Raw genomic sequence first — 19,408 nt, 5'->3', positions numbered from 1 at the left:
TCACTGGAGCCTGGGAATTAGGTTTCAGCGTCAGAGTGAGGCTGTGTATTGGCAAGAAAAAGACTGCTTTTTAGTTTACATTCCTTATAGCTGACACAATTGTTTATATAAATTTGCAGTTCTTCCCTGCAGCTATAACAGAGACTACAATAGAATATTAATATGTTATGATAACTGCATGTTAAAATCAGTTTGCTTTTGTTTTTTATTTTTGATTTGGATATGGCAGCTTATCTTTGAAAACAAAACTAATGCTGTTGCTTTTCTTCTGGATGATGTAGAAAAACACTGTATTTTAGACAGTATTGTCTTGCAGATACACCAAGTATCACAGCTAAACTTATTAGTGAGCAAAAAGATGATAAAGAAAAGAAGAACCATGAAGAGAAAGAAAAAGTTAAGGCGGACAATGGATTTCAGGATAACTACAGTGTTGTCGTTGCCTCTGGTATGCTCTGTGTTCTGTCATCATTGTTCTGACGTCCCTGATGTCCTTGAACTACTTAGCCCACTCACTGCCCAAAGGTCGCTTGCTGTACTCCACCAGGAGCTGACCGTTTATGAATAGTGTACATACTGAACTTTATTTTGATAAAGGGACCTTATCACAACATGAGTTATACCTGACAAAATCCACTGGGACAAGTACTTTTGTGTAACATCCTTTAAGCATGTTATAACTAAAGTAAAAATAATTTCTGGTTTTCATTTATACTGTTTTCATTACATAAAACATTTAAAAGTTTAAATGTTTTAAAAATAAATTTCTAGTATTGTATTTGGAAAAAAAATATTATCAAGGGTGACTGTTAGTTTTGTAGGTTTTGTTTTTCACAGTTTTGAGATTTAATAAAAGTACACAGTAAGCAGAGGATGAGAGAGTGTAAACTCAAGCTTGCCCCTTGATCAGGATAGTGCTGTATTTGGCCTCCTTATCCTAAATCAACATGAGGTCTCGGATGCCAATTTTCCACAACTATTTTTGCTTAAATAGCCATGTATATCTAATAATTGATGGCAGCTCACAATATTCTTATTTTCTTGGCAATTATAGATGGAAAGCCAAAATTATTTATGGCATGCCTGAAAGGTCAGGTAGAATCGGAAGCGTGGCTACTAGATTAATGACTTGGTCTGAGGAATGCCTAGTTTATTAAGACTTGGAGAAATCTTTGCTTCCTATCTTAGCTAGAAAAAAAACCTTACCGTTTATCATCTTTTAGGGCTGAAATCACAGTCTAAACGTGCTGTGTCATCTACACCACCTCGCCCACCATCCAGGAGGGGAAGAGCAATTCCTGATAAAATAGGGAGTACGTCCTCAAGTGCAGACACTGCTAACAAAATCATCACCGTCCCTGTGTTTCATCTGTTTCACAGACTCTTGGCAGGTAACATTCATGCTGAGGAAACATCAGAGTAATTCTGAAACATAGCAATCATGTGTTTGATCTCTTGCTTTGTGTGAGATAAATGAGGTCCTCCTGAGGATTTTTCGTACACATTTCCTTCTAGGAAGAAATAAAGTGCACAAAGAATAATCTTTTTAATGTCTGTTTCAGTGGCATGAAGTTACTGGGTTTTTTTTTTTTTTTTTTATCACTTTTATATCTTCTTACCCTTGGTTTGAGCACAGATGATAAGGTGGGGGGAGAAGTAGCATCAGATAAGTTTTGTAGGTATAATTCTAGCCAAGGATTTCAAGAAAGAGCATTGGTAATTAACATATTCTTTGCAGATAAAATCCTTTGACCGATGCTTTTCATTTGTAAGTGCGATATTCATTATTCTGTGCCATACTCTTATTGCCGAGGATTGCTTGAGTGGTACTCTGTCTTAACTTCATATCCTAAGTCTACTGTGTCTCTTTGTAGATAGTGTTTAATTATTATACTTAGGTAGCGGTAGGAACTGCAGTCAGATGGGCCCCATATCTTAAAATATTTGTTACCTAAGCCTCTATGAAAATATTTGCAAATGTTAGATTTTAGAATATCTGTTCTTTCATTTGTTTGACCTTGGTATCATGTAGATATTTTTCTGGGTATTAATATATATGTGTGTTAGAAACAGTTTGACTTTTATAGACTTTCCAAGAAGTAATTTTAAACTTTTTTGAAAAAATAGGTATATTTCCCATACTCTTGCCCCTGATTTAGTAAAAATGATGGATTAATTAACAAAATAAAGCCAAGTAAAAATGTGTCCCTCTTAGATTTTATTTTAACTTATGTAATTTTTTTTTAGGTCAGCCATTGCCAGCAGAAATGACACTTGCCCAGCTTTTAACTCTCCTTTATGACCGAAAACTTCCTCAAGGTTACCGTTCAATAGATCTTACTGTTAAATTGGGATCAAAAGTCATTACAGATCCAAGTTTGTCAAAAACAGATTCTTTCAAAAGACTACACCCTGAAAAAGGTAGGTACTTGACAGTCCTGTAAGTGTTGCAGTCATTGTTGACAAGGTGGTTCAGTCAGTAAAGCATTTGATGTGCAAGCATAAACATCATTTTGATCTCCAGCATTCACATAATAAAGCTGAGTGGGATGGCTTCTGCTGCTTTAATCCCAGCGCTGGGAGCTGGATCAGCCTTAGCATTCACCAGATAGTCTACCTACTCTAATTGGTTGAGTTCTGGGATTTAAAGAGAAACCCTGTCCTCAAGAAAGTGTGGTCAGTGGCATCTATGAGTGACAGCCAAGGTTGACCTTTCCTAATACGCATTTCAAGGTACCCTCCTCCCCAACACCCACACACATACATAACAGAACAGCTTATTAGTCTGTTAGGTCAAAGGCAGTGGTTTCGCTCGCTGTCATTAAGCTAATGACTCAAGTTAAAATTGACCAGTTATATCAACTACATGGTACCTTTTTGTCAGTGATTTGAGTTACTTATAAATTTTGAAACTCAGCTATTTCAATTTGGAAAGTATTAATTCATCTTAGATCATCACTGCAGATGGGTATATGTGGTTTCCTTTCTAACTTTTTTGAGAATTACATAGTTACCATTTTATAATCAATTTATACTTTTTTTAAAGATTTATTTATTTTATGCATATAAGTACACTGTTCCTGTCTTCAGACACACCAGAAGAAGGCATCAGATCCCATTACAGATGGTGTGAGCCACCATGTGGTTGCTGGGAATTGAACTTAGGACCTCTGGAAGAGCAGTCAGTGCTCTTAACCACTGAGCCATCTCTCTAGCCCTCAGTTTATAATCTTTTTTTTTTTTTCTTTTTCTCCTTTTTTTCTATTTTTCGGAGCTGGGGACCGAACCCAGGGCCTTGCGCTTGCCAGGCAAGCGCTCTACCACTGAGCTAAATCCCCAACCCCCTCAGTTTATAATCTTAACTTGTAATTTACTAGTCCTTTATATTGAATTGCTTTCAAAGCTCGTACAGATTTTCTGTATCTATAAAGAGGGTCATATGTTTTATCCTGTTTCACTTGTATAGTTTATTACATAATTTTACATGTGCATGCTTTAAATGTTACTTCTTTATACAGGAGCAGGACAAAGTGTGTGTTTAATCAGTGGGCTGGTTCTAATTTTTCAGTGCATAAATGCTGAATAAATATCTCATGTTGTCAACATTTGATCACATTTAAAGTTTATATTTTTCTCATTAAAGTTCAGTTCTTTTGTTGTATTCTTTAGTAAATCTTAGTATATTTTCTTTAATCAAAGTTTCAACACGATGATTTGTAACTTTCTTAATTCTTGTCCATAAATTTTCTTTAACTTCTTTTTTAAATTTTATGTGTATGAATGTTTTGCCTGCCTATGTGTTTGTGCACGATTCATGTGCCTAGTTCCTGAGGAGGTCAGAGAATGGAGTCCAGTGCTCTGCAGTTAGTTACAGACTATTGGCCGTCATGAGCATGCTGGGAACGAGACTTCGATTCCCCCACAGGAGCAGCAAGTGCTTCTAATCCCTGAACCATGTCTCCAGCCATTTCCCTTCTCGTCTTCCTTAGTGTTGCAGGGTCTAGTGATTGTTTGAGCACACTATCCTTTTTGTTTACCACATAAGTAACTTAACGGTAAACCAAAATTGCATAATTGTCAGTTTTTAGTAAGAAAAGTCATTGTCGTTCACTTTTCCTAATTATATTGGGTATCATTTACGTACATTTATGCAAGGAGTCTTTTGGGTGGTCTTTTAGGAAACAATACATCTTAGAACTCTGTGCTATACAATTGTGTTCTCAAATTTCAGTTTACTTACAAATCACCTATCGAGTCAAGTTTTAAAATGTGGGTTTATTTTAATTTAAAGGATCTTGGGTGGAACTTGAAATTTTTTATTCCTTTTTATTTAATCTTTTTATTTTTCTACTCCAGATTTTATTCCCCTCCTGGTCCACACTCTTGACTGTTCCACATCCCATACCTTCTCCCTGCCCTTCTGTCCCCACCCCATCAGACCTCTAAACCCCTGGGGCCTCCAGCTCCAGTCTCTTGAGGGTTAGGTGCATTGGGTCTGACTTAACCTAAATACTGATGATACTTATGTTTTTATGTTGTTAGTTTTACTTCAAAAATTTCTTATCACAGTGCCTATGTGTGTGTGTGTGTGACAACATGCACATGATAGTCAGAGGACAACCTTGAGGACCAAGCCTCCTTTCACTGTGAATCCCTGGGGTTTAACTCAGGTTAGGCTTACACAGCAAGTTCTCCTTTAAGTAGCTGCGTATCTTGCCACTCTTGCTCTTTCTTTCTGTACAGTATATGTTCTTATAAGTGAAAGCATATTTATACGTACATACATTGTTTCTTACATTCTGAGTTTTTGTGTATTATATAGATCATGGAGAGTTAATTGGTAGCTGTCCAGAAGATGAGGCTCTTACTCCGAGCGATGAGTGCATGGATGGAGTATTGGATGAGTCTTTGCTGGAAACCTGTCCCATTCAGTCACCATTACAGGTTTTTGCAGGAATGGGTGGACTGGCTCTTATTGCAGAGAGATTGCCCATGCTCTATCCAGAAGTGATTCAGCAGGTAAGCTAAGCCTCCAACCATCATGTGCATCATGGCATAGTGAGATTTTCTGTTCTTTAACATACTTGCAATAAACTTTTAGGAATGTTCTTGGCCTTATAATCTTTGATCACTGAATATGTCACAGTTTGGTTTATATAGTATATATGAGGATCAGCTGGGAATAAGGAACCTCATTTCATTATGGCTTTTTCTTGATGTTAATGCTATAGTCATCAAAGCGACATTCTCTGTGTGTGTCTTGGATGTAATATTGATTGTGGTGGTTATTGTAAATGAGCGAGTAAAATAATAGTGGATGACTGAAATTATGCCTTACTTAACTTCTATCTGTTCTTTTTGATACCATTTCTAGTGTAGATAGTTTTAGTCATCAACTTAGCCCACAACAATGTTTATCCTGTTCCTGTCATTTGACGTGTATGTACTTTTCATATTCTTTTATGTTAATGGACAGTTTTGCCAGTTGTCTCTGGAATGAATGTTCTTTAGGAACACAGGGACAATTCTGGTGGGTACCCTGGCGTATACCTGTAATTTCAGCACTTGAGAGCTGTGGGCAGAATGCCAACTTGAGGTCATTTTTGGGCTACAGATAGCAAGACCTTTTCTCAAAAAAAGAAACAAAAACTACTATATTTTCCTTTTGCATGGTTTGAAATATGGTCTATAACAGTGGTTCTCAACCTATGGGTTGTATAACTTTTCGGGGTTGCATATCAGATATTTACAATTCATAAAGGTAGAAAATGTTTAGTTATGAAATAGCAACAAAATAACTTTATGGTGGGAGTCACTACAATAGGAGGAACTATTTTAAAGCGTCACAGCATTAGGAAGGCTGAGAGCCATGGGTCTAGCGTCTACATCTAAACTGTATGTTGCATTGTATTGTCTTGTCTCTGCAGTCAACTTTATAATCATTCTTGATGTTTTAAAGGGCTCAGAATGGATGTTTCAATATGGAAACTCACTCATATATGCATATGAGTATATATGGATTTCTAAGATTTGCTAGGGAAAGTCTGCATTCCAGGCACAATCTTCTTCTTCTTCTTCTTCTTCTTCTTCTTCTTCTTCTTCTTCTTCTTCTTCTTCTTCTTCTTCTTCTTCTTCTTCTTCTTCTTCTTCTTCTTCTTCTTTTTTTTTTTTTTTTTTTCTTTTCTTTTTTTCGGAGCTGGGGACCAAACCCAGGGCCCTTGTGCTTGCTAGGCAAGCGCTTTACCACTGAGCTAAATCCCCAACCCCCACAATCTTTTTTTATAGTGAAAATTTTACTTCCATAAAGTTGAAGGGCAGCCTAAGAAATGTCCAGAAAGATTAGAATGACATGTTGTACTAGAAAGTGGGCGAAATTCTTAGAGAGACGCAAACGATGTTGAAAGGATGCAGAAGACTGCTTGAAGGAGAATCTTGTTACCAAATATGATTGCACTAGGCCTTCAAAATAAGTAGACTTTAGTAACTAGTAGAATAAAATAGAAAGCAAACTGATATTCTGTGGGTAATTGGGAAGAAAGAAATACTTTCCTAATATTTCAGCACCCGGTAATATACAAAGAGTGACAGAGTCAGAAAGTTACCCTTGCTGACCACTGTAGCTATGGTTTCAAGGAAGTGTCTTTCTTCTTCTTCCTTTGTTGAGGGGAGGGGTATTATAATGTATTGCCTCATTTCTCTCTCTCTCTTTTTTTTCTTCAACTCTCTCATATACCCCTTCTTGCTCTCTTTCAAATTCATGGCCTTTTTTTCAGTTATTGTTATTATATACGTGTGGGTGTGTTTGTGTTTGTATGTGTATGTTCCTAAAACCATAAATATAACTTGCTCAGTCTGTACAGTTTCACTTGTTTGCTTGCTTTCTAATCTTGGATAACTATTTAGTATGCTCTTCCCTAGGGAAGACTGTTTCTCCTGCTCTCAGTATTCCTTAGTGGCCTACAGTTTCTGTGTAGGACTGAGACCTCACATGCCATCCTCTACCCATTTTGCTGTGTCTGTTGGTGTTGTCCTTAGTCAGCTCTCGTTTGGGCAGTCATGTTGGTGAGACATTGTGGGTGTAGCTTCTGACATTTTGAGAATCTCACAGCAAACTCCCTGATGATCTGAATCCAGCTCCTAGGACATGCCATGTTCTTGTGGCTTCTAATAAAAACACAGCATTCCCTTACCCAGATAGTCATGCATATAACTATTTTAAAAGGGTCTGGATGTCATTGCACATGTCTCTGGCTGTAGATGTAAGCGGATCTTTTGAGTTCTAGGTCAGCCAGAGCTACATAGAAAAATAAACTCATTAACAAAATACAGTACTAGCATGAGGGAGTTCTGACATAGATGCACCTGGTAGATACTACCGGGCTCAGGGTGTCATAGCCTTCTCGGTATTTGTTACTTCACTTTTAAAACGTGAAGAGTTCATCTGAAGCCCAGTATTGAACCATGAAAATAGGTAAACTTCTCTTTTTCTCCAGGTGAGTGCTCCAGTGGTAGCATCCACCACTCAGGAAAAGCCAAAGGATAGTGATCAGTTTGAATGGGTGACCATAGAACAATCAGGCGAACTGGTTTATGAAGCTCCAGAAACTATTGCAGCCGAGCCTCCCCCTGTTAAGTCAGCGGTGCAAGCCACTTCTCCCATACCTGCCCATTCTTTGGCTGCTTTTGGATTATTTCTTCGTCTTCCGGGCTATGCCGAAGTGCTCCTGAAAGAGAGAAAACACGCCCAGTGCCTTCTTCGATTGGTATTGGGAGTTACAGATGATGGAGAAGGCAGTAAGTGTTTAAAGTTACTACTTAAATTTGTCAACACATACACAAATAGGTTTGATAAATTTGTCTAGATTATTTTCTGTTCTTACCTATTTGTTTCATAGTAAAGCTGTTTACATGGTTATCATTGTTTAAATATAGTAATGCTAAGCATTGCACATTCAGTTTATACACTGCATGCTGAGTATGCAGTTTATATAAGTGACATTGGATAATGTGATCAGTATGTAGGGCTATCTTCTAGTCACTGTAGTAGGATGTATGAGAACATACTGACTCTGACAGGTTAGAGGTTTGGAGCTGAGAATTACTGGAGTCTCAGAGGTGTGAGGCTGTTTCTTTACAGATGTAGAAGTGTGAAGTGAAGCTGTATGGCAGTTCCAGGTAGTGCTCTGAAGAATAGGCAGAATTTAATTTCGGGAGAGTATTTCAGAGTTGCAAGCATTGTTTAGAGGCTCAGTTTATGAGACAGGACGAGTTAGCTCATTAAAAATGTCTATGAAAGGCACTTCCAAAAAGTTGTGATGGTGGCACAATGTTTGTAATCCCACAGTTCAAGAGTTCAGTAGCAGAAGGATCAGGATTTCAAAACTGCCCTTGACTGTGTGCTGAGTTCAGTGATAGCCTGGACTACAGGAGAGTCTGTGTAAAGGAGCAATAAACGTGCTTCCTTTAAGAAAAGTTGTTACAGGAAACAGGTTTTAGAGTGTTTGAAACACTATTCATATGTGCAACAAGGCCAAAGTCCAATCTCTTGCACTACAGAAACAAAACAAGGAAATGGAGAAAAGCAAAAGGCAGAAGTCTAAGCAGTATTTTGAACAAAGAGGAGAGAGCTAAAATTATATATTATGTTATAAAGCTATATAATAAACACAAACTTACAGTGATTGTTCTTATGTGACACTGTTACTTACTGTACTCAGAGGTTGGCTGATCACAGTTGAAGTAGGATAGTAGTAGTTGGCTTTCATTTGGATTCCTCTTAACGGCTCACTCAGTGACCATTTTACTGCCATCATAAGCAGCAGAGGGGAAAGAATGTCTTTGTGCTACCTTAGATTGCACACAGTAAGTGCAAGGAATGGCTGTTGGGATGCTTAACTGCACTGTTGTGCAAAAGAAAATATTTTTGCATGTTATTGTTCATAGGAAAACCACTTGAAAGGATGGATACCTTTCTGATAGATGGTTGTAAGAAAATTCTTCTCCCTTGGCATACTTTTTATCCCAGTATTGAGGAGGTAGAGGCAAAGACAAGCAGCTCTTTATGAATTGGAGGCCATCCTGGGCTAGAGAACCTTATCTTTTAAAATAACAAAATTAGATTTCATTTCACATTTAGTTCATAATATTTTTGTTGCCATTGATAGCCGTTATGTATCTGTAAAGTTTCAGGGTTTGTCTTACAATGAGCCTGCTTTTTAATAAATTTAATGATAAAACTTGCTTTGTCATTACTACTTGTGACCCTATTTGTATAGGTGCTTATTAATTTCAAGTGTCTTTAATTTTATCCCTCCTCCCTTTCTTTCAAAGGTCACATTCTGCAATCTCCATCAGCCAATGTGCTTCCAACCCTTCCTTTCCACGTTCTTCGCAGCTTGTTTAGTGCTACTCCCTTGACGACTGATGACGGTGTGCTTCTGCGTCGGATGGCATTGGAAATTGGAGCATTGCACCTAATTCTTGTCTGTCTCTCAGCTCTGAGCCATCATGCACCACGAGTTCCAAACTCTAGCCTTAACCAAACTGAGGTAGGTTTCATTCAAATTCTTTTAGGTCACTGGTTCTCAACCTTTCTAATGCTATGACCCTTTAATACAATTCCTCATGTTGTTACAACCCCCAACCATAAAGTAATTTTTACTGCTACTTCATAAGTGTTATTTTACTACTGTTAGGAATAGTATATAAATATCTGTTTTCCAACCTTTGGTCTTAGGTGACCTCTGTGAAGGGCTTGTCAAACCCTCAAAGGGTCATGAGGTTAGGCTTATGAAAGACTGAACTTATTTGATGAGAGTATAAACTCCAAATTTCAGAATTTAGATTTCTATTTTATAGTTTCTATGGGACATCTGAAAGAGAAACTATCCCTTGTTTTCTCTGCTACCCTCCTAAGAAAAATCAGATTTACCCACCAGTTTAAGAAAAGGACAGTGGAGCTGCAGAGATGGCTTAGTGGTTAAGAACACTTGTTGATCTTGCAAAGGACCCAGCACCCACATTGTGGTTTATAGTCATCTATAACTCCACTTCCTGGGGATCCAGTACTCTCTTCAGACTTCTGGAGCCATGATGCCATACATGGAGGCAAAATACTCACATGTAAAATAAAAAACAAATAGATTTTTAAAAATAGAAAATAAGGGGGTTGGGGATTTAGCTCAGTGGTAGAGTGCTTGCCTAGCAAGCTCGAGGCCCTGGGTTTGGTCCCCAGCTCCTAAAAAAAGAAGAGAAAGAAAAAAAAAAAATAGAAAATAAGAAGTGGATAGTTAGAGCCTTCCCACGTGTGGGATATGTTGGCATCTTCTTCTCACTTCAGACAATCATGTTCTTGAGTGGTAAGTTTTATATATATATATATATATATATATATATATATATATATATATATATATATATATATATATATATATATATTACATATATATGTATACATACATATATATGTATACATACATATGTATACATACATATATATATGTATACATACACACACACACACACACACACACACTATAGTAAGAGCCTCCCAAAATGCATGTGCATAAGCAAAAATAATCCTTATTTAAAATTCATTTGCTTGTGTGTATATAAAAGTTTGAAAATGTTTTCCAGTACAATATATGAGATTTGTGTACAAATACTGTTTCTAGTGTTGGGAGGTACCTACCAGTAAAGTCTTTGCAAGCTTAAAGACCCGAGTTGGCATCCTCAAAATCCAAGTTGAAAAAGATGGATGAGGGGCTGGAAAGAAGGCTCAGAGGTTAAAAGTACTGTCTATTCTTCTAGAGGTCCTGAGTTCAATTCCCAACAACCACATGGTGGCTCACAACCATCTGTAATGAGATACTGATGCCCTCTTCTGGTGTGTCTGAAGACAGCTACAGAGTACTTATATATATATAAAAAAATAAATCTTTAAAAATAAAAAAGCTAGGGGTTGGGGATTTAGCTCAGTGGTAGAGCGCTTAAGGCCCTGGGTTCAGTCCCCAGCTCCAAAAAAAAGAAAAGAAAAGAAATAAATAAAAAAGCTAGATGAGTTCACATTCACCTTTAATCCCAGTGCTCAGGAAGTCAGACATTCTAGCCAAATTAAGGCCCAGGCTCAGTGAGAGACCTTGTCTCTAAAATGAGATGGAGCATTGAGAATGCTTCATGTTCACTTTGATCTTCTTGTGCAAAAGTGTTTGTATTACAGGGTACCGTGTAACGTCCTAACCCATAAACCCCATTCATTGTAATCAGATCACAGTGATTAGTAGGTTTATCACCTTAAACAGTTATTCAAAACTCTTGGGTTAATGCTAACTTAAGTCTTTCTGTCCTACTGCAAAATCACACTTACTTGTGTACATACACACACACACACACACACACACACACACACACACACACACACACACACACACACACACCTGTTAAGAGGTTTTTTGTTTTGTTTTAATCAAAAACATTAGGAGGCTAGCCTGGAGAGGTTTATGCATGTTATTCAGAGGTTAGGAGGATAAGGCAGAGGGCTGTTGTTTGCTCAGGGCCAGCCTTGGCTACACTACGACCCTGTCTCAAAACCAAAGCAAAGCACAAAAACAACCCATAAACAAGGACAAACAAAAACCCAACAAAGAAAATGACCTAATGAGATGGCCAGGAAAAAAGGAGCTCTCCAGGGCCTACATAGTAGAAGGAAAGAGACCACAGGCTGACCTCTGCTAGCATGCTGACTATTACTGATAGATATGTAAAGATAAGCAAAGGAGCGTCACAGTAATTACTCTTCAATTTTTTGATGAATGGCCAAATTGATTTTTATATTGTTAATCTGTTGGACAGTCCCAGTGATAATTTTTTTGAAAATCAAATAAAACCAAACACTAGTAATTTTCTTTTCCTTAAAAGCCACAGGTGTCAAATTCTCATAACCCTACGTCAACAGAAGAACAGCAGCTGTATTGGGCCAAAGGAACTGGCTTTGGTACTGGTTCTACAGCATCAGGATGGGATGTGGAACAAGCCTTAACCAAACAGAGGCTAGAAGAGGAGCATGTGACCTGTCTTTTACAGGTATGTTTGTGAGTTTGTTAGTAGTAGTATTGATGACTTAACTCAGTTCATTAAGTATGTTTTCTTTTTTGTTGTTGTTGAGATGTTTCATATTTTCTAGGCTAGCCTTGAACTCCGATCCTCCTTTCTTTACCTTCAAGGGCAATCATGCAGATGTGCCCCAGCATTCTTTTTTTTTTTTTTTTTTTTGGTTCTTTTTTTCGGAGCTGGGGACCGAACCCAGGGCCTTCCGCTTGCTAGGCAAGCGCTCTACCACTGAGCTAAATCCCCAACCCCGTGCCCCAGCATTCTTATGCTTGCTTTTGTTTTCTTCTCCAATCTATGGCTTAAAGAATGGTCACCTCAGAGGAAAGTGAGTGGATACAATTATCCTTTGATTTCAAGATGGTGTCTACCTGCTAGTTAGCCCTTTGTTTTAACATAGAACCTTTGCCCTCCTATGTTTAAAATCCAGTGTTCATATTTCGTTCTGCACTGGGACTTCACACATGCTATGCACACACTTAGCCACTAAACTGCACCTATAGCTCCCTTTCAGTTTTCTTGTTCAAACTGCTCTATAGTGATTCCAGAATCAAGCAAGTTGAAAGTAGGAGGGGACAGCTTTATATCATAGAAACAAATAGCAGTTAACTAAAATTGCCACCATTTTGAAGTGTTATTTTCCACAGGTTTTTTTTTTTTTTTTTAAAAAGATTTATTTACTTCACATATGAGTATAGTGTAGCTGTCTTCAGACAGACCAGAAGAGGGCATCAGATCCCATTACAGATGGTTGTGAGCCACCATGTACTTGCTGGGAATTGAACTCAGGACCTCTGGAATAGCAGTCAGTGCTATTAACTGCTGAGCCATCTCTCAAGCCCCTATTTTCCACAGTTTTAAGATGGCATGTTTATTCTAGTTCAGAATTCTAAGATTCCAGCACCGAATCTATTCAGTGAAACTGAACACTGAGGACTTGGAATGTAGCTTAGTGGAGTGTTTGCCTAGCATTCATGGAACCCCTAGATTCAGTCCTCAGTACTGCAGAAAACTGAAAATGCTGGCATGTCTGTAACCTCAGACCTGAGGAGTTGAGAGACAGGAGATCAGAAGTTCAAGGCCATGGTAAACTATATAGCAGAATGGAGGCCAGATGAGCTACTTGAGTCCCTCAAAAAAAAAGGAAGGAAGGAAGGAAGGGAGGGAGGGAGGGAGGGAGAGAGAGAGAGAGAGAGAGAGAGAGAGAGAGAGAGAGAGAGAAAGAAATCCAAAGGAAGTGATAACAGTGTTTGAGTTTCTGTTGGTGGTCTAGTCACTGTTCACTAGCTCTATTGCTTGTCTATCCTTAGATGGCTTCTCTTTTAGTCACATGAGGAGAACACTGTGTGAGTAACCCTCAGCAGAACAGCCCCTTCTCTTCTGAAAAGTTAAGTGGAAATGTCCTATTTTAGCCAGGTTTGATGACTCAGTCCTATAATCCCAGCACACAAAGTTTAGGGCCTGAAGATCACTCAAAAATCCAAGACCACCCTCTAGGTTGGAAAACCCAATCTCGAGGTTTGCCAGGGCCTTAAAGGAAAAAGCCGTCTCCAAAATAAAAAGTATAAATCAGACTGTATTATATGAGAAAAAATTTTATTCTGTTAAAAATAAGTCTTCAAACTTTAGAGTATCAGACATTGGTTAAGTAAAAAATTGATGTTCTTGAGTGTGCTGAGATCAAGCGTGTAATTATGAAATACATCATGAGGTATGTAAAGCTGAACCCCAGTTTATTGTCTGTATTTAGGTTCTTGCGAGCTACATAAACCCCATGAGCAGCGCTGTAAATGGGGAAGCCCAGGTCTCTCCTGAGAGCCGCGCGCAGAACAGCAGTGCTCTGCCCTCTGTGCTTCTGGAGCTTCTCAGTCAGTCGTGCCTCATCCCGGCCATGTCCTCCTACCTACGCAATGACTCTGGTAAGACACTCCTTGCGATATTCTGGTGCCAATGCCGCAGAATTCTGGGAAGTATACAATTATACACAATTATTACTTGAAAAGAAGTTAATGAAAAGTTAGGTCTGTGATACTTCCTAATAGTGGTTAAAATTAGATTAAAGTTTCCATCGTCACTTAGCCTTGTCAATGTGCAACTGATCAAGGGTTGTTTTGTAACACACGTGACTATAATGGACATTCATATTATTCACACCTTCCTTGTCTCATTCCTGTCTTCCTCACACTGCTCTCAGGTTTTCCCAAGTAGTCACTCTTCTACCTCCGTGTGTGTGTGTGTGTGTGTGTGTGTGTGTGTGTGTGTGTACACAAATGGACACATGTGCCAAGATCTACATGTGGAAGTCAGATCAGGATTCAGTCCTTCCCACCATGTAGGTCCCACATATCCAGCTCAGGTTTTCAGTGCTGTATCCATTACTCCTTCTCCCTTTGTGGCCTTTTGATTCTATTTCAGGGTACTTTCGGTTTGTACTTCCTTGATGGCTAATCAGTAATGCTGGTCATTTTGGCTTCCTGTTTGAAAGTATTGGTTCAGTTCATTTGTCTTTTTTGACTTTTTGGTATTTAATTTATCAGTTCTTTATATAGTCTTAGTATTAGCCTTGTATCAGAAGAACATGATGTTGTAATCTCTCTTGTGGTTCTTTTCCCTTGGGGTATAATAATGATTATGCTATTATTAGTGTGTGTGTGTGTGTGTGTGTGTGTGTGTGTGTGTGTGTTTGTGCACGCACACACAAAGTCCTGGCTATCCTAGAACTAGCTGTGTAGCCCAAGATGTCCTTGAACTCACTGAGATTTACCTGAATCATCTATTTTTATCACCATATGTTGTATGTATTTGTTGAATTATAATACTGAGCATAGTAAATAATAACATTAATAAGAAGGAATGATAAAAAGTCTAATGAAGAGAAAAAGTGGTTATTTTTGCTAGAAATTACTTAGAAGAATCTTGTATGAATATGTGTTCATGTTAACCTACACAATGTCAAAAATCTGTTGGCCAGAATCATCATTTTAACCATCAGGTAACATTTAATAAGCCTGTAGTTAGCACATTTGCCAGCAGATGGAGGTACAGTGTAATTTTTAGAAATGTTTAAGAACTTAGGTGTACTTACATTTTGAAAAACAATACTTTGTATCCCCTCCTCCAAAAAAATAATATAGTAAGTTGTATGGCACATTAAAATACTTGGTATTCGGGGCTGGGGATTTAGCTCAGTGGTAGAGCGCTTGCCTAGGAAGCACAAGGCCCTGGGTTCGGTCCCCAGCTCCGAAAAAAAAGAACCAAAAAAAAAAAAAAAATACTTGGTATTCACTTAGTGGGGCATGCTAACAACCCTTAAAGTATTAGAAAGCCTTTACCTTTTAGTGCTGTTTCAAAACATTTTAGCGATAAAAGAGAAATTAGGGTTATTCTAAGGTATTTGTGTTTATGGTCAGGAAACTGCAAAGGAAGTCTCCCCCCAGGGGCCAGAGTATGGGCTAATATCATGTGAAAATCTTTAGAGAAATGTATGACATCCACTTGTGAGGTTGAACTTTTGTTAAGATTTTTTAAATATTTTTTACTGGGGTTGGGGATTTAGCTCAGTGGTAGAGCGCTTGGGTTTGGTCCCCAGCTCCGAAAAAAAGAAAAGAAAAAAATATATATTTTTTTACTAGGATCTCACTCTGTAGGCCAGCCGCTCTCAGACTCAGTCCTTCTGCCTTAGCTTCCTTCATTCTGGGATAGCAGAATGTGTAACCATCCATGCCGACCTTGGGAGATATGCATATCACAGAAAGTGAAGTGTAGTAGGAGATTGGGGAATTAAGTTATGAGCAGAACTAGATTTTACTACAGTAGGGTTTGTTTTGTCTGTAACTTTACAGTAATGTTAGGTTCCTAGAACACTTGTGAGGCTCTTCCAGGCAGTTCAGTATTACCAGCCGTCTTCCTAGGAATGCTACATCTTTCATTGCTATAGCCACTTATCAAAGTGAGCAATTTAGCACTAGCTCAGTGGATACCATAGACTACCTCTGTGTCATTATTTTGTTTTCATGCCTGGTTTCTGTGTTGGTATCCAGTCTAGGGAGGGTAGCCTGTTGCGTATCCAGTCTAGGGTAGCCCGTTGTGTATCCAGTCTAGGATAGCCCACTGTGTATCCAGTCTAGGATAGCCCGTTGTATATCCAGTCTAGGGTAGCCTGTTGTGTATCCAGTCTAGGGTGGCCCGTTGTGTATCCAGTCTAGGATAGCCTGTTGTGTATAGTCATCACATTTCTTCATTGTCTTGTGATGTCTGTGAATACTTTTGTTTGTCATGATTACTACACTTGCCAAGAGAACTGCTTAGTTTCTCCAGGATTTTGGGAGATTCTTTTATCCTGACTAGAGTCGTGTTATGGGCTTGGAAAGAGAATACAAGAAAAATAGAAGTTACACACCCAAAGAAAAATGAATTCCCAGGAGCCAGTAATTGCCAATAGCGCTTCACCAGGGGTAAAGTCTCATCAGCCCCTCTCACATAAGTGCAGGAGTATTGAGTGACTAGCTCGTTCAGGTCACTGTTAACTGTTGTGGACTCCTCAGTACAGTGCCCACAGCTCACGCGTCTCCTCCCCATCTCTGCCTCTCACAGTCTTTCTTCTGTCCCTTTCATGGTGTTCTCTAGACCTCAGGAGAGTTAGTAAGGAGGTCCCATTTAGAACAATCCTGATTCTTACCGCTTTGGCGAGTGATGAATGTTCACATTGACTGCTGCCCACTACAAAAGGAAACTTCTCTGACCAAGATTGATAGCGGTGGTAATCTGTGGATAGGAACACAGTTCTTTTAAGATAGTTTGATAATGTATTTAGTTAGCAAAATAACAGTAGCAGATCCCTTTCAACCCCCAGGGCCATTCCTAGATTTTGACCAACTTTACAGAACCCACCACAAATTCTCCCCTGTGGAGCAGTCCTCAAGTCCAACTAAAAGCTAGTTGGTTATCCCCATAGCCATATGCCACTATTGAATCCATAGGCATGCCTTGTCTGGCAGGTTAGGGTCCACTGCTTTTCTTCCCCATTAAACTTCATAGTACCTTTGGCACTCTGAAAGCTACCTGGAAGGAATTTTTCAGATCAGTTCCATATTGATTTCTGTATATCATACAACTAAAGTTGGTTGTGTCTTCAGCATTAGCTATGATGGTCAACCAAGAAAATAGCCTTTGTTTCTGGGTGTGTGTGGGGGGGGGTTACTCTGACCAGTAACTTGTAAAGATGTATTCTTTCTTTTTTTTCTTTTTTTCGGAGCTGGGGACCGAACCCAGGGCCTTGCGCTTGCTAGGCAAGCGCTCTACCACTGAGCTAAATCCCCAACCTCGTAAAGATGTATTCTAAGCCTGCCACTAGTTTTTCATTTAATAATGTGTATCTTCTGGGTGAAGCATTGTTCACCCATGTAGTGTACTATGTTCAAACTTTGCCCTTTAAACTCATTATTATCACTATTACTATTATTATCATTATTATTGTTGTATTTTTTAAAATAGCTTACAAAGTAGTGTGTTTCCATAAGGGTTTTCTTATACATCTTTAGTTTTTATTAGCCCGCTATATATTCCTTTCTCTTCTCATTCTCCCACTCCCGTTCCTGCATAAGCCTTTCATCCCCAGAATTCAGATCCACAGCCACTGTGAATTCTGTTTCCCAAATACTCAAGTTTTCAAAAGTGGGAGACATTGCACATATGTTTGGGATAGAGGACAAATTTTCAGATAAGCAAAGAGTGGCAATCAAACTTTTATACTTATTGTCACTAGAGGGTGTAAAATGATGGCTCTTTTCCCCTCCTATAAACAGCAGTGTGTCCTGTACCCAACCTAGCTGACCTTGAGCTCACCATGTAGATTGAGAATGACTTTGAATACCCAGTCTCCTGCCTTGATATACAGAGCTAGAATATACCGTTACATCCCACTCTCCATTAATTTTATGGTCTCTGCCTCTGTCTCTGTCTATCTGTCCGTCTGTCTGCCTGCCCCCACCCCCTCTGGGAAGGGTTATATCCTTGTCATAGTATGTGTATGGAGGTCAGAGGATAGCTTTATGGAGTAGATTTCTCCCCTTTCACATATGTATCAGTTTGGGATATCGAACTTGGGTCATCAGGCTTGTATCAGCAAGCACCTTTACCCACTGAGTCATCTCAAGGAGCCCAAGCTTCCCTGACCTGGAAATTGACTATGAACTATCCTCAGAACTAAGCCTCACCCCATCAGAACTGACATGATCCAGCCCCTTTCCCCTATAGTAACTGCCATAGAAAGACTAGGATTCTAAATGATAATACCTCATCCTCCCATGTCCATGCCCTGTGAAGACACTGAACAATTCTCCATCTAATTTCTATTCTCTCAGTTCTCTGTTATGGTTTTAATTTTCTGCATAAGAGTTAGAATACTTACCAGTGTCTCAAAATATTGTGAATGATTTGTCTTCATGTAGAATCATAAGGTTAGGAGCTTTTTGTTTTTATCACTGCTGATCTCAGGTTGACTAGCATCACTTTTCTAAAACTGAAGAATGGGTATTCAATAAATGATGTTAGAAAAAAGTTACCTCACATGAACCAAAGAAGTGAATTCCAGCTGGCATGGGCCACTAAATTTTACAACTTAGAAAAATTCTATTTTTTAGTACTTTGTGTATTAAGAAAAATTTCATTTGACATGTAGATATTAATTAAAAATATAGTATATTTTATGCTAAATTATGTTTATAGTATATTTAATGTTTATTTGTTGAAAAACTTTTAATAAGTTGTAGTGTTGTGATTGTTATATACATACTATGAGATTACATTGTTTCAACTTAAATGATAACAGTTGTCCTCATGCTGTACTGCCAGAGTGGCCTACTTAATCATTTTGTCTATAATGTAACAAGATAGTGATGAGTATCATAGCTGTTCCCCTACTCTGTATCTTTCTGATTTTCCTGAAATGGTGTGTTATAAGCATGTGTGCTGCTCCAGTCACCAGCAGGCAGGCCAGCATAGTCTTGCTGTTGGTGTTTATGTGGCATGCGTTCTTACTTACACTTTCTCCCTTTTCTCTGTGTAGTTCTGGACATGGCAAGACATGTGCCACTCTATCGAGCTCTGCTAGAATTGCTCCGGGCCATTGCTTCTTGTACATCTATGGTGCCGCTGTTGTTGCCTCTTTCTACAGAGAATGGGGAAGAAGAGGAAGAAGAACAGTCAGAATGTCAGACTTCCGTTGGTACATTATTAGCCAAAATGAAGACCTGTGTCGATACCTACACCAACCGCCTAAGGTACACCATGTTTGTTCCTTTAA

General features: G+C 38.7%; 1 protein-coding gene across 1 annotated transcript in view; it reads left to right on the top strand.

Moving 5' to 3' along the window:
* Birc6 (baculoviral IAP repeat-containing 6) overlaps positions 1-19,408 on the top strand; it is a 193,582-nt gene that overhangs the window by 142,327 nt on the left and 31,847 nt on the right. The window contains 9 exon segments of the mRNA NM_001170596.4: positions 317-448; positions 1,224-1,391; positions 2,248-2,421; positions 4,823-5,019; positions 7,494-7,794; positions 9,331-9,548; positions 11,917-12,081; positions 13,856-14,024; positions 19,172-19,385. Of these exon segments, the coding sequence (NP_001164067.1) occupies positions 317-448; positions 1,224-1,391; positions 2,248-2,421; positions 4,823-5,019; positions 7,494-7,794; positions 9,331-9,548; positions 11,917-12,081; positions 13,856-14,024; positions 19,172-19,385 (1,738 nt within the window).

This window comes from Rattus norvegicus, chromosome 6, assembly GCF_021556685.1.
Source record: "Rattus norvegicus strain SHRSP/BbbUtx chromosome 6, alternate assembly SHRSP_T2T, whole genome shotgun sequence".
In the NCBI taxonomy this organism is placed as follows: domain Eukaryota; kingdom Metazoa; phylum Chordata; class Mammalia; order Rodentia; family Muridae; genus Rattus; species Rattus norvegicus.
The sequence above is the reverse complement of the archived record's forward strand: the minus strand, read 5'-3'. Positions and strand labels throughout refer to the sequence as shown.